At 38.8% G+C, this 13,560-nt stretch overlaps 3 protein-coding genes across 3 annotated transcripts; 2 read left to right on the plus strand and 1 right to left on the minus strand.

The window, feature by feature from the left end:
* The first annotated feature begins 424 nt into the window (after positions 1-424).
* On the plus strand, positions 425-7,960 carry LOC122052273 (auxin response factor 17-like). The gene is made up of 3 exons (XM_042613728.1): positions 425-1,591; positions 4,404-4,995; positions 7,722-7,960. The coding sequence occupies exons 1-2, from the start codon at positions 605-607 to the stop codon at positions 4,959-4,961; spliced, it is 1,545 nt and encodes a 514-aa protein (XP_042469662.1). The 5' UTR covers positions 425-604; the 3' UTR covers positions 4,962-4,995; positions 7,722-7,960.
* A 76-nt stretch (positions 7,961-8,036) lies between these two features.
* On the minus strand, positions 8,037-8,799 carry LOC122052284. Its single transcript, XM_042613737.1, has one exon. It carries the CDS (start codon positions 8,754-8,756, stop codon positions 8,208-8,210), a length of 549 nt encoding a protein of 182 aa, XP_042469671.1. The 5' UTR covers positions 8,757-8,799; the 3' UTR covers positions 8,037-8,207.
* A 229-nt stretch (positions 8,800-9,028) lies between these two features.
* Positions 9,029-9,810, plus strand: LOC122052290 (protein BOLA2-like). Its single transcript, XM_042613750.1, has 3 exons — positions 9,029-9,189; positions 9,292-9,314; positions 9,397-9,810. The coding sequence occupies exons 1-3, from the start codon at positions 9,127-9,129 to the stop codon at positions 9,575-9,577; spliced, it is 267 nt and encodes an 88-aa protein (XP_042469684.1). The 5' UTR covers positions 9,029-9,126; the 3' UTR covers positions 9,578-9,810.
* Positions 9,811-13,560: the final 3,750 nt, after the last annotated feature.

Raw genomic sequence — 13,560 nt, forward strand, 5'->3', positions numbered from 1 at the left:
TTAGTTTAAGGCAATATAGAGGTTTTATTTATACAAACTATGGGACGCAAGTGAGAAAAATATGACGTTGTATTTAACTAATTAATTTAAAATCATTCTAAACTTTTAAATTATGAACTATAAAATAATATTTTCTTTAATTTCTAGACACATTTTGAAAAAATAAAGAATATATATAATGTGAATATTTTTTTTTAAAAAAAGGAACTTTAATTAGACACAACAGCGACAAAAAATGGTCCAAAATCAATCTTAAAATCGTTAGAAATCCGGAGCTCACGCCGACACATGATAAACGATCGACTCTCCTCTACCCTATCGAAGTACCCAATGTTTTGATTGGCGGTGCTTGACCGTTAGCTGTACAGGTAGTCAGTCGAAAAGAGGGAGAAGCGAAGATGATCAGTGGCTGCCTATTTTGCCGATAACGACAACTTATCGCTATTCCTGACGAGTTTGCTGCTGGTGAGTACACGCGTGGTTTTGTGAGAGCGAAAGGGAGGGTAGCGTTTGGGTTTTTGTTCTTATGCTGATCTCACTCTTCCGCCGGCGCCAAATCTCTTGTCCTTGATCGGCAAAGCCCTTTCCCGAAACCCTAGCCGACATGGCGGCCGACGAAGTCGACCCTGCAGTGTGGAAGGCCTGCGCCGGCACCGCCCCTCACGTCCCCGCCGTGGGATCGCGCGTCTACTACTTCCCCCATGGCCATGCCGAACAAGCCGCGTCGCCACCTGATGTCCTCGACGCCATCCCCTCCATGATCCTCTGTTGCGTGACGGCAGTCCACCTCCTCGCCGATCACGACACTGACGAGGTCTTCGCCCGTATCCAGCTCGACCCCTGCTTCCACCTACTCTTCTCGCAGGCTCCGAAGGAGTGTCTTCCCTCCTCACAGGAGGAAGATGGCGTCTTCCTGTCGTTTTCCAAGATCCTGACCGCCAGCGACGCGAACAATGGGGGTGGCTTCTCGGTTCCGCGATTCTGCGCTGAGACCCTCCTTCCCCCGCTCGATTACGAGAAGCGTCCACCGTCGCAAACTATCTACGTGCGTGACCTGCACGGGAATTCCTGGAGCTTCCGGCACATCTACCGCGGGACGCCGCGGCGTCATCTCCTGACCACGGGATGGAGTACGTTCGTTAACGAGAAGAGACTTGTTACTGGTGATTCGGTTGTTTTCATGAAAAAATTGTCGGGACAGCTCCTTGTCGGTATCCGCCGCACCAGCCAGTCTCGCGGCACCACAGAGTATTCGCCTTATAATCCAAAGGCAACATCGTGGAAGATAGAGAAACATACCGCGGAGAAGGTACTCCCTAAAAATGCTAGGGGTGAAGTTCAGGCCTCGTCCGTGGCGGAGATAGCCAGATTGGCTGGGAGGGGCATGCCTTTTGAGGTCCTGTACTATCCCAAGTCTGGCTATCCGAACTTCGTAGTGGCGGCGGAGGCTGTTGATACCGCGATAAAACTGCATTGGACCATTGGAGCGAGAGTTAAGATGTCAGTGGAATCGGAGGATTCAGCGAGGATGACTTGGTTTCAGGGCACCATTTCCAAAGTGACACAGGGTTCACCATGGCGAATGCTTCAGGTGCTTCACTTTCTTAATCTCTTTATATATATTTTTTTTCGTTCTTTCGTTTTGATGATCAGATGCGGCTCTAGACTTGAAATCAGATTTAAGTGTTCGTTTGTCATTTTGGTATCGATGGAGCTATTGATATATCGTTCTTTAATTTTGAAGTGTTGAAATTTATAAATTAGAATCCTCTTTTCATTCTTTGAATTTCGTTAAGGAAGAAGCGCCCTAAACAAGTTTTGATTTTTTTTCCTGAAGGGAGTTGAAATGATTTGTTTAATCTAGTTGAGGCGCAGAAGTCTCCATGCAGTCTTGTAAGAGAATATTTGAGAATCTTTGCTGGGCTTGGTTTCAGAGCTTTAAGTTAATAAATTACAGTCAAATACAAGAAGATGTTTAGCAATACCATCTGCTTGAATTCCCATTGTGAAGGATGTGATTTACTTGTACATGTCACTACTTGTTTAGGATCTCTATAAGTGTAAAGATCTCCAAGTCAATGGGCTGGTAGAAAGAATTAGGAACATGCTTTTTTGTTTAGTAGCTGTGAAGCAAACAGTGAGTCAGTTTCGTCTGTCATTCATTAATCTTAAAGAAAAGCAATCCCTCTTTTATGCTCAATACATCTTCCTAGAGAGGGGAAGGTTGCCAATAAGTGGGAATAACCTCTGGGACATTGACCCATTTGATCTCTTATTATCCCTCCAGTGTTTGCAAGTCCCTTGATGATCTTCATGTTGCATCCAGAGTTCAGCCTCCATGTTCCAAGCTGAGCCAACAACATGAACTTGTGGACGTAAGGTTAATGAAATAGTCTAGATGTCAGTTATTTCAGGAGCTATTATGTGGCAGTATGGGGACATATAAAATTATGAGTCAGGTGCTGTTTTGTTTCTACAATGTCAAAGGAAAGACAAGATGTTGTACCAAAAAAAGATTGCCCAAGGGGTTTTGTGGATGAATAACCTATGTTGGCAAAAGTCTAACAGTGCAAATATAGAAGTTGGAATTGTCTAGGAAAGGATGGAAGGAACTCCAAACACTTAAAGCTCAAGAGCAATGTAAGATATGCAGTGCCAACTAGCTTCTTGTTGGATAGAAGTGACCAAAACTGTTGGTGCGATAAATATAGCTTGATTAACATTGGTGAGGCCTTCATGACGAACCAACCAAAAGAAAGCGTCAAACTCATTGTGGGACAGTTCAGCTTCCAAATGCACTTCAACAAGATGTTGCTTTTTGAGAATTAGAGAAGTTTTTTTTTTCATATTCTGATATATAAAGACCATAATTTGAGAGAATCCAGAATGGCAGGTCCTATGACCGGTGATCAAGGCAAGTTGAAATCTGTAATTTTAATTACTAACAAAGCTGCAAGGATAGTTTGAATTAAAATCATTCCATTGACCAATGGGTGCTTTGACTGTAGCTACATATGCTCCAATTAATCCTCTCAGAATGGATCCTACAAGAAACCCAGGGCCAAGACCCAAGTGTTATAGATCCCTCACCAAGTTGGATAAACTACAGATAGGTTGTAAGGAACCACAGAAATATATTTAGGCCTCTGTGCTTATTCAACAAGCTTGATACAATAGCTAGGATTAATCTACACTAGATTACAGTGGAGTTTACCAAGCGATACTAGATTAACCTTGGATTCCTCCTAATGCTGAGTTGTGTGGTAGGGTAAGACTTTTCAGTTCTAGGAGACGAAACTTCTTTTGGCAAGTAGAACCTCCTTATGTAATCTTGTGCCTTGCTTTCTCACCTGATTGTGTAAGGATAGAGGTAATTCTGGAAACACCATTCTACAAAAGGATAAACTGCAATGGGTGACAGCATCACTTGAGTGAGAGTAATCCTTCCTACAAAAGGAAAGGTGTTAGAACTTAGAAGTCCTCCTGCAAGTTTAGCATTGATTTTTCCCATTGTACATTGTTATATGTTTTGTTGCTGATTGATTCAAAGGTCACCAAGCTGCTACTTCTCCATGTTGTTCATAGTTTTCAAGCCACTTGGTACATAATTTTTGTTTGACATCACCAGCTTTTCCACTCTGTTGCTTCAGAAGAAAGGTGAGATAATCCTTCTTGACACATGATGAAGATATATGGTAAAAGTGGGGATCCTTTACGGATGCCCCATGAATCATTGGAAGAGTTGGAGGGTTGTTTGGTTGAGCATTGTTGTTGACTGTTTATTAGGTAAAGATAGTTATGGTGTTTGCTCTAGTGTAGGTGGTAGTGTGTTATAGCTTCTCAATGACCAAACCAGATGGCTCGATACATTATTCTAATGTCAATTAGACTCACCAACACTCTTCCCATTCAGATGAACAATAAATAGATGGAACATATGAATATTGCTTCTTAGATGAACAACTGAATTGTTGTGTGACACTTTGGATTACATTTGAAATGGGGCTGATCTTGACACCAAGATGTTTCCTCAGCACTTGAGTTATGGCAGATTCTCAATCCTTGGATGTACTTCAAGAACAAAAAGTAGAAATCCTTTGTTTGTCATTTAAATCAATGTCTCCACCAACTAACCTATGTTGTTGATAATTATAGTGTTCGAATCAAGACTCTTCTTGATATTGTTCTTAAATGTGAAATTCCAATACAAGAAATAAGTCTTTGATTAAACATTAAGATGGGCAATGATATGAGATATGGCTTTAATACTTTCAATAAACTAATTGATCACGTAACTCTGGCTGTCATTTAGTATTTCATTAATTCAATGGAAATGATAAACAAATAGTATGTTGTTGATTGTAAAAGTGTGATTCTCTGATAACTTTATCATTGTTTATTAGGTTACTTGGGATGAGCCGGAGGTTTTCAAAAATGCCAGAAATGTTAGTCCATGGCAAGTTGAGTTGGTTTGTGTTAGTTCTCAGATAGATACTCCATTTCACCCTATGAAGAAATTGAAGGGAACAGAAAGTTCAGAATTTTTTCATCATCAACTCATTGGAATGCCCAGTTTTCAGATGACTGGATTGGATAGTAGAAACCAAAGACTCTTCAATTACCATTTATCTCCTCCTAGCATACAGGGAGCCAGGCAAGATGCAGTCAATGCATTAAATATATGCGACTGTATCAACCAACCTAACAAATTGTTAGTCAATGGTTTAGCATCACTTAAGAAAGATCTCTTCACAGATTTGGGTACTAATATCAGCACACATTCAGTTTCCTGTCCCCCTAGCGAGAATAGCACCCAAACTTCAGATGAAAAAATTAGTGAACCAGAAAATAGCACAGTCAAGTCTTCTACACAATCATTCCTGCTTTTTGGTAAAGTTATTCACTTGGGGCAGCCAAATAATGGTGATACTGTTGATGAACATCAGCTGTGGGCCATTTGATTCTGAAGGGATTCTTCTCGGGAGCTTTGTTAAGGTATTCCTTTGATGCATCCTCTGAATGGTTAAATTATTAATACTCTATTGCTAGTCTGAAATTGCTCATGTTTCTGTAAGACTAAGACAAGACTTGACATATGTTGTATGCAAAATTAACAATAAACTTCATATATTTCATATCCATTATATATTATGATTGTAAAGCTGGAGCATGGATGTATCTAGTCATTGGTTGATTTATTTTTATTTTCCCTCATAGCTTCTATTGTTTTGTCTAATTAGTTTGTTAAAATGTTCATCTAGTTCATTTAAACTAATTCATTCATGCCTGAAAGTTAAAAGCTAATTGCTGGTATATTTGAATTTCTTGTATGGTTACCATGTTCTTTTTCATTGTTTAGTTCATAGTTCCATGATATCTTGAAACTATATTCATTGAATGAACATCTGATTTAAGATGATAAAGTGAATGAATTTTACTGGCCAAATGTGACCTACAAATTGGATATTTTATTAGACATAGATCCGAATAAATTCTTCAGTTTTTTGAGTAGAAACAAAAGGCAATACGTAATTAGCCATACAAGTAGTGAACTGAGGTTTCAAAAATATAAGAAACCTAAATTTGAATTACTTAGCACTTTAGCAGTATAATCTTGTCTGCAACCCAAAGTATTTTAGAGTAGGTTGATTCATCTGATAATTTAAACTAAACTCTGAAGGTTTCTTGCTAAATTTTTACAAGAGAAAAAGATTTTTGTCAGATATGGCATATGTTCTGTTCCACCATTCATTCGATAAACGTTAAACCAAAGTGACCACACAAATAGATGAATTCTCAGTCAACATTCTAGTTAACTAACTTGTTCGAAAGGGGATAATAGTGTTAAATACTACTTGTAGTAATTGAGGGTTAGAGAACATGGCTATTAACCACAATATCTGGGTGTTGAATCCCTCCTCACCCGCAACCTTCCCTTTTGGGAAGGGCCTTTCCCTCTAGGGATAGAAAAATAATAATCAGGATAGCAATATAACTATTGATCTTGGGTGCATTTTTTTTTGGAAATTGAATGTCCTTTCCTTTTCATTTATGTGAAAGATTTGATCATTGCATATAGGAACAATGTCTGGAATCAACATATTTTTGCTCTACTCCCTGTAGGCTTGGGCAGAGTACCAGAGAAGTTATTAGTAGCATAATAAAAATGTGTTCCTTGTAATTGATATGTTTACTCATTGGTGTAATAAGTTAGAACTGTTATATAACACGAATTGCATTGTTACTGGAGTAAGTAGCTGATATTCTAACTGCAACAGATGACCTGAAATAAGATGTAAATCTAATGCTATTGGCCATATTGGCTAGCTGGGAATGCAGGAGTTGAATGACAGATTTGAATTAACTGTGTTGAGAAAGGAGATTATCTTCCTACTCTTCTACTTTACTGTCTTCAATGCCAAAACAACTTCTTGATTGATCATAATTTCCTACTATCTTGAAGTCTAATTTTTCTTCAAAATTTTTCTTTTTTCGCCATAGTTTTTCCATTATTGCAATATACAACATCCAGTAGACTTCAGCTTTATGTCTTATGTATCATTTTGTCATTCAACTATAGAAAACATTATTGTTTCTATCAACTGTAATCAGTCATAATCTCATCTCACACTTCTTGTTTGATCTCTAATTGATGGGAGGCTGCAGGTCTGATATAATAAATACAACCTTCCTTATGCTTGAATCAGCACTCAGTGCCTACCTTTCAGTGCTATTGTTAATACAACCTTCCCTCAGGGTAGACATCTACTTTTCAATGCTATTTTCTACATCTTATCATGACTTGTATCCCTAGCAATGATCTCATCTTTTAGTTGACACACTTACTGCTAATGACCATTACTACCCTCACTATTATTAGTCATCAAATTTTCTTGACATAGGAATATCTCTATATGGTCAACTTTGAAAGCCCGCTGCCATACTGTCTTTGTCTTCTCTCAGTGTTTCTACATCGGCCTTTGCATTAAACATTCACACTGATCTGTTTTCCGATGGTCGATGACATGTAGTGGACTCTTCCTAGTCTCTCTACTACATCGACAACTGGGGCACTGACATCAACTTGTTTCTTATTTAGCTTCTCATACTAAAGCATTATCCACTATAACTCGTGGTTGCACTCTTTCATATTACTAGTCATGTTCCATCCATCCACAAGTTATTGCAGAAATCCAATCTATGTGCCAAGTGCATCCTTTGGGTTGAGGTGTTTGACCTAGCATTAAGAAGAGTAATCCGGATCTCCTGCATTTTTGGTTTGGTTGTGGATAAGTCATTTCAATTAAATGTATTACTCGATCTCACATAGTACGGTAGTCTGCTGTCTGAGAATCTGCACTATGTTATATGTGATATTCTTTGAGCGCGTTATGTATTTATAAACTAAACGTTGCAACATCTTGAATTTTAAGAGAGTGTTAAGCAAAGAGATTATCCTCTTAATCTGCTAAAATTTCTGCAATTAACCTCCAAATATCTCAAGTATTTGCATGGTAATGTTCTTTGCTTTGCATTTCTTGTTCGTTCTTACTTATGTAACCGCATGCATTTTGAGTTTTATCTGTGTATATCATTGAAACATCTAAAGAACATCATTTTCCTGACAAATTGTATTAACTCGTGTTAACATAGTAAAGCTACGTAGTGCCTTGCTGCATTGCCAATTTTAACTATTTGCTTGATTTCTGTCTTCTTTTCAGGCTTCCACTGATGAGGATCGTGGGAAGGTTTATGTTTGAAGTGATCTCGCAGTACCTAGAAGGAATCATCTATGCATTATCCTTGTATTATTAACTGATATCTTCTTTCTGCTGCTGTAGCTACGATAGTTACGCTTCGACATTTAAATTGTCTTTCAGTGTCGTGTTTGCATCAAACTGATTGTTTTATGTCGTTTTCTAGTTGGATATTGCGAACTCCACTGCTTCCTCTGTAGAAACGGCAACATTAATTTACTGTGCCATGTGAGACGATAATTCTTTTAATTCCCGAGATATGAAATCAAGCATGCTGGATAGGTAAAGTAACTATTTATTGACCGGAATTAATTAGTTCTTTATCAGACAGCACAAACCTACTAAACCAAATTTGCCATAATTACGCCATGTGCACCCACCAAACGCCAGGAACCAACCATGCCAAGAAGCATGGTTTGATTCCACTCTACCGAACTCTTACGGCAGTAGCTAGAAGCAGAGGAGGACGACGGAGGCGGAGACCACGAAGCCGTAGGTGCACACGAGGAATCCGAAGTGCAAGGCCCAGCTGCGTCTGAACTTTCCCAGGTAGCTCTCCGGTGCCTCCTGATAGTGGACTTCCAAGTCTCCGGTTCGCACCGGCGGCGGTTCTGCTCCGGCCACGGCGGCTGACGTGAATCGCATCCTCAAGAGCTTGAGGCGGTCTGTGGCGAGTGCGAGGGTGAGCTTGTGGCAGCGGCGCTGGTACTTAAATCCGTTGACGCAGCGCAGGGTCTGGGCGACAGCCACGTAGTAGGCTAGGTGGGCGAGTGAGAGGAGTCCGATTGGGACCCATGAGTGCCGGCACCGGAGGCGGGCCGGCGGCGCCACCATCTGTGCCGTCAGCACCACCGCTAGGAAGAGGAAGAAGAGCTGGAAGAGGCGCCACAACTCCTTCTTCTGCGCGTCTATCTCCCGCTTCTTCTCCATTATCTTCTCCAGATGGAGCTGCACGATGCTGTTCAACGTCTGGATCGCCGATTCCCTCGTCACCGCCATAGTTAGTTTACCGATCTGCTACCAGACTTGGACTCACTCACCCTGCCAGCTCCACTGGGTTATATTAAAGATTCATATGACCAATTTTAAAATTTATAACGGACGATTCATCTCGTGTTACGGAGTCCATCTTTGTCGTAACGCTGCTATAAACTACGAGTAGAATCATGGCATCCGCTAGATGAAGATCCACTGGCTTACAATTTTCATACGAATAAATTTCGTACGTCAAATAATTAAAATTTGTGGACCGCAATGTAAAGTGTGACCACTTGCGCACCACTCGCGATCTTTTCAGTTCGCTGGTCGCGAGCCCTTTCCTGCTTCGTCTTCTTCGTCAGTCTGTAGTTCGTCAGAGAGGTGCTGCGAGATGGGTGTAACCAAAGAAGAGGTAGAGGCCACCTTGAACTCCTGCCTCAAGCCTTCTCATCTCGTAAGCATTGATCCGAAAAAGCTTCTTAATTTTTTTTTTCTCTTCTTTTCTCGCGGATTTTTACGAACCCTAACGATCTTCTTTGCATCTTGTTATCATCAGTCGGTGATCGATACATCGGGAGGGTAAGCATCTCTGTATCGTCCTTTTGATTATTATTTTTCTCCTTTTCTTTATTGTGAAATGTTGGTGGTGATGAACGGGAAGGTGCGGCGCGAGCTTTGAGGTGGAGATCGTTTCGGAGCAGTTCGAGGGGAAGCGCCTGCTGGAGAGGCACCGCCTGGTGAACTCAGCGCTGGCGGAGCAGATGAAGCAGATTCATGCCCTCTCTATCAAGAAGGCCCTCACCCCGGCCCAGTGGAACCCTAGCCCTGCCCCAACCGAGTAAAAGTAGGAAAAACAATACCAATGGAACCGTAGAATAATTGCAGGTATGTGAGGATTTATATCTCTCAAAAACCCATACCCATGCAGCCATGCTTATATGTAACTTGCTAGTATACCTTTGATGCATTCTGAAGTATTGCGATGGTGATTTTAACTGTTGGTTTCTTTCTAATTGCTGCTTGTGTGCTAAGAAATGAGGGAGGAAACATAATCAAAGTTATTTCTCCGTGACAATTTGTGGTTCTGTTCACAGTACTCAATCTTAACAAATTATTCTGCTGTTTCTCTATTGGAATGCTCTGATCCTATGAAGCTAAACCAGAAAATTCCCTCTCTGTTTGTTCTGATGGATTTGTTTTTTTTGGAAGTGAAAATAAATTTGACAGTTCACTTGCGTTCCAAATTCACAAACATGAGGTGCCCCATTTTACAAAATTAATTCCTCGAACTGCAGTGCAACATAGACTAAGATTACTGACAACCTGAAGCTTTGCTTTTGTGAAACATATAGTTGTCGGGAAATTGTATGGTAAAGTATGTTCAGATAGAAACTTCTTTCTGCCAATTTCTTCATGATCCTTCTCATCCTTTATGTTTCTTCATCTGTTTTCTTTTGCATATAACAAGGTTAATAGATAAAATACTAGTTTTATTTGTTTGTTGAGCTAGCATATATTTTAAAGAAAACATTTTGAATGTTGTGCTCTCTATTGATCACTAAAAGGGATTGTAGCAGCTAATTCTATCCATCTTGCTTGCTTGATATTGAGGTCTATCAAATTGAACTTATTTGGAGTAAATTTCGTTTTTGATGAGAACTTTCCATGCAATAGGATGATAGACAGATAGGTGATAGTTGGCAAACAATGATTTATTATTTGCTTTAACACAACATTGATGTTGTCATATGCTTTTGATTAGGAGAAATAGAGTCAAGTGAACTCTCTTTAAAGAAATATATGCAGAGTTAACTCTCGCAGTCGGATTATGCTTTTTTGGGTGCGTTTAGGAGTTAGACTATGGTTCTTTTTTATATATGCCGTAATCTGCTGATAACGCTCCAAACAATCTCATTCAACTTTGCTTTTGTGCTCATCGAATTTGGTGGCGTACGGATATTACACTTTTTTCCTACTGTTGTAGTAAAATATGAAATCAGACACTGTCATAGAGTCGGTTTTACGATCTTCTTTGAAGAGTTAAATCAGAAAATTACAGTTCATCACTGTAAGAGAAGATATTTAGATAATTTATCAAACAGCGTATTTAAAATTTTAAATTTACTAAAAAAAATGTTTGTTATTTTACTATTTACTAAAAGTTGTATTTTTTCAAATGCAATTTCTATTTTATCCTCATGACAATCTGACTTTTTCTATCGTTTTTTTTCTCTATTATTTTTCTTTCTTGTCTCCCTTTTCTTTTTTATCGGCATGCATAACATATGAATCACATTACATAGATTTAGTTAATTTTTTAAAAATATTTTAATACATTTGAAGAAGTCAAAATAAATAATGGATAGTATATTTGAACTCCTTATAATATGAGAAATCCACTGGAATTGAAATGAGTATAATCGAAGCTTTTTAGGTCCTTTAATGAGTTTCGGTCAAAATATATTGATGGACCTAGAGAGTTCCGGAAATCTTAGAAATCCATAGGAATTGAAACGAGTGCAATAAGAGTTTTCTAGATTCATCAGTGGGTTTTGACTGAAATCTACTGTCTGATGGACTAATAGAGTTCCGATTATACTCATTTTAATTCCAGTGAATTTTTGAGATTGTAATGAGTTCAAATATGTTATCTATTGTTTATTTTGACTTCTTTAAATGTATTAAAATATTATTAAAAAATTGACTAAATTTATATAATGTTATTTATATATTATGCATGCTGGTAAAAAAGAGAAGAGAGAAAAATGGTAGAGAAAAGAAAAATGGTAGAAAAAAATCAGATTGTCAGGAGGGTAAAATAGGAATTATATTTGATAAAGTGTTCCCTTTGGTAAATAGTAAAGTAACATAAGTCTTTTAGTAAATTTAAAACTTTAGGTGCATTGATAAATTATCGAAAATATTTTTTTCAGTTTTATCAAAAATCTGATTCCTTACCTATTATAGGGCAGATCCTTTGTCCATGTCTCCTTATCCTTTTGTTGATTGGATGAGTTAAATTATATCTTAAGAATATCACGTGTATTATGAGAATATCATATCCGATCGGATGGGTTAAATTATATCTTAAGAATACCATGTGTATTATGAGAATATCATATTCATTCGATTGACGAGGGAGACAGGGACATGAAATTCTTGAGACAGAGCATCTGATTTGCACCCAACTAGGGGTTATTTTTTGACTACGAACTTACATTATGTTTGTGAAGCGGTAAGTATCACCCGAACTCGTGCCTTGCATGCCACTACGTTACTGAATTGTCATATCTGGTTCTCTAAACTCTTGTACCGCCTCCAAGCTAGGCACTTAGTCTCATGATGTCAGCTGTTCATCAACTGTTTTTCTATTTTTTGGATGTTCAAACTTTGAAAATTAAAAAATATATATTGAATCGTCGTGCCTAAAAGGTCACACGGATCTAAACTGGCCGGGACGCCCTCGAAGCAAGCTGGGCCGGCTCTGCTTGACCGTTCAGGGTTTTATCGGTGATGGGTGCTGAGCCCACTTGACACAACATGACGTTCTGTCCGTAGCATGAGTATGGCACAAAGTGTGCCGAGTAGTCTGTACGATGGTTTGTGGAGCCTTTTGTATATTATCTTTTTTTCTTCTCTTCTTCTGTTATCCTTTACTTTTCTTCAACATCCTATTAAATTACTTTTAAAATCGTAAAAATAAAAGATTAGGCATCCTTGTTTTGGCTTTTATTTGTTTTTTTTAAATTAGTGTTTTTTTGAAAGATTGTTATTAGTTTGTCTCAGTAGGTCAGCCCCGACACGGCATGGAACGTTCCCAGGCTTGTTGTTGCACTGAGCTTGGGGTATTATAGTCCTGTGACTTACTGAAAAAAAAAAAAAAAAATGTGGAACCGTCACATCAACGGCTCCCCTAGAGTCGGTCCCACGGATATGGAGGGAGGTAAATACAGGTACACAAGTGGAAAGTACATGACGGAGACGTTAATCCCAGGCAGTGACACCCCGGGGATCGACCCTTGGACTTTTCAGCCACAGAATCATGCATTTCCCATCTGTGTTACACCCTGGGGACAGTCTTGTGACTTACTGGACATTATGAATTGTGTCTTGCCTTGCTTGACGCTATTCAATCAAAAACAAACTGAGTCATTTTGTGGCTTAATTGATATGGACCGTTTTGAATCTGTGTTTTGATTCATCAAAATTTTAGAAAAAAGATAACAAGGTAGGAAAAACTTTATATATATATATATATATATATATAGAGTGAGAAAAACAAAATATCCATGATCCTCGGCTGATAGAAAAGCAGCAGATTGAAGACCAGCTGGATCCTGAAAAACAAAATAAAACACCCAATGTCCCCATCTACTAATAGAATTAGTGAAGCAATCATGCATAGAATAATTGATCCCGGGCAAAAACGAATTCTAGACTAGTTAACCCAATAATCAGAAAACAAACAACTCAGAGCCAGAAGCTCAGTGAATAAACCTCCATGACGACAGTGAACATATATTGAAGACGCTGAATTCAGATTATAAGACATTAAGAGTTCCTTGCTTGACACACTGCTAACAAAATGATAAATCCTTTGAGATAATCCGGCCGGAAAGAAACCTTGCTGCTACTGTCCATACCGATCCTCCGCCACGGGGCGTTTTGTGTAATGCTGCAAAAGAGATTGAGCTAAAATTGAGCAACATCACTATCGACATTATCAAAACAACTGAAGTATAAATTTTATCACAGCCATGATCCCAATCTAAAGCTGACAAAATTTATAAAATCATGTGATAAAAAGTGATTCGCTCGCTCCCAA

Source organism: Zingiber officinale, chromosome 1B (genome assembly GCF_018446385.1).
Source record: "Zingiber officinale cultivar Zhangliang chromosome 1B, Zo_v1.1, whole genome shotgun sequence".
Taxonomy (NCBI): Eukaryota; Viridiplantae; Streptophyta; class Magnoliopsida; order Zingiberales; family Zingiberaceae; genus Zingiber; species Zingiber officinale.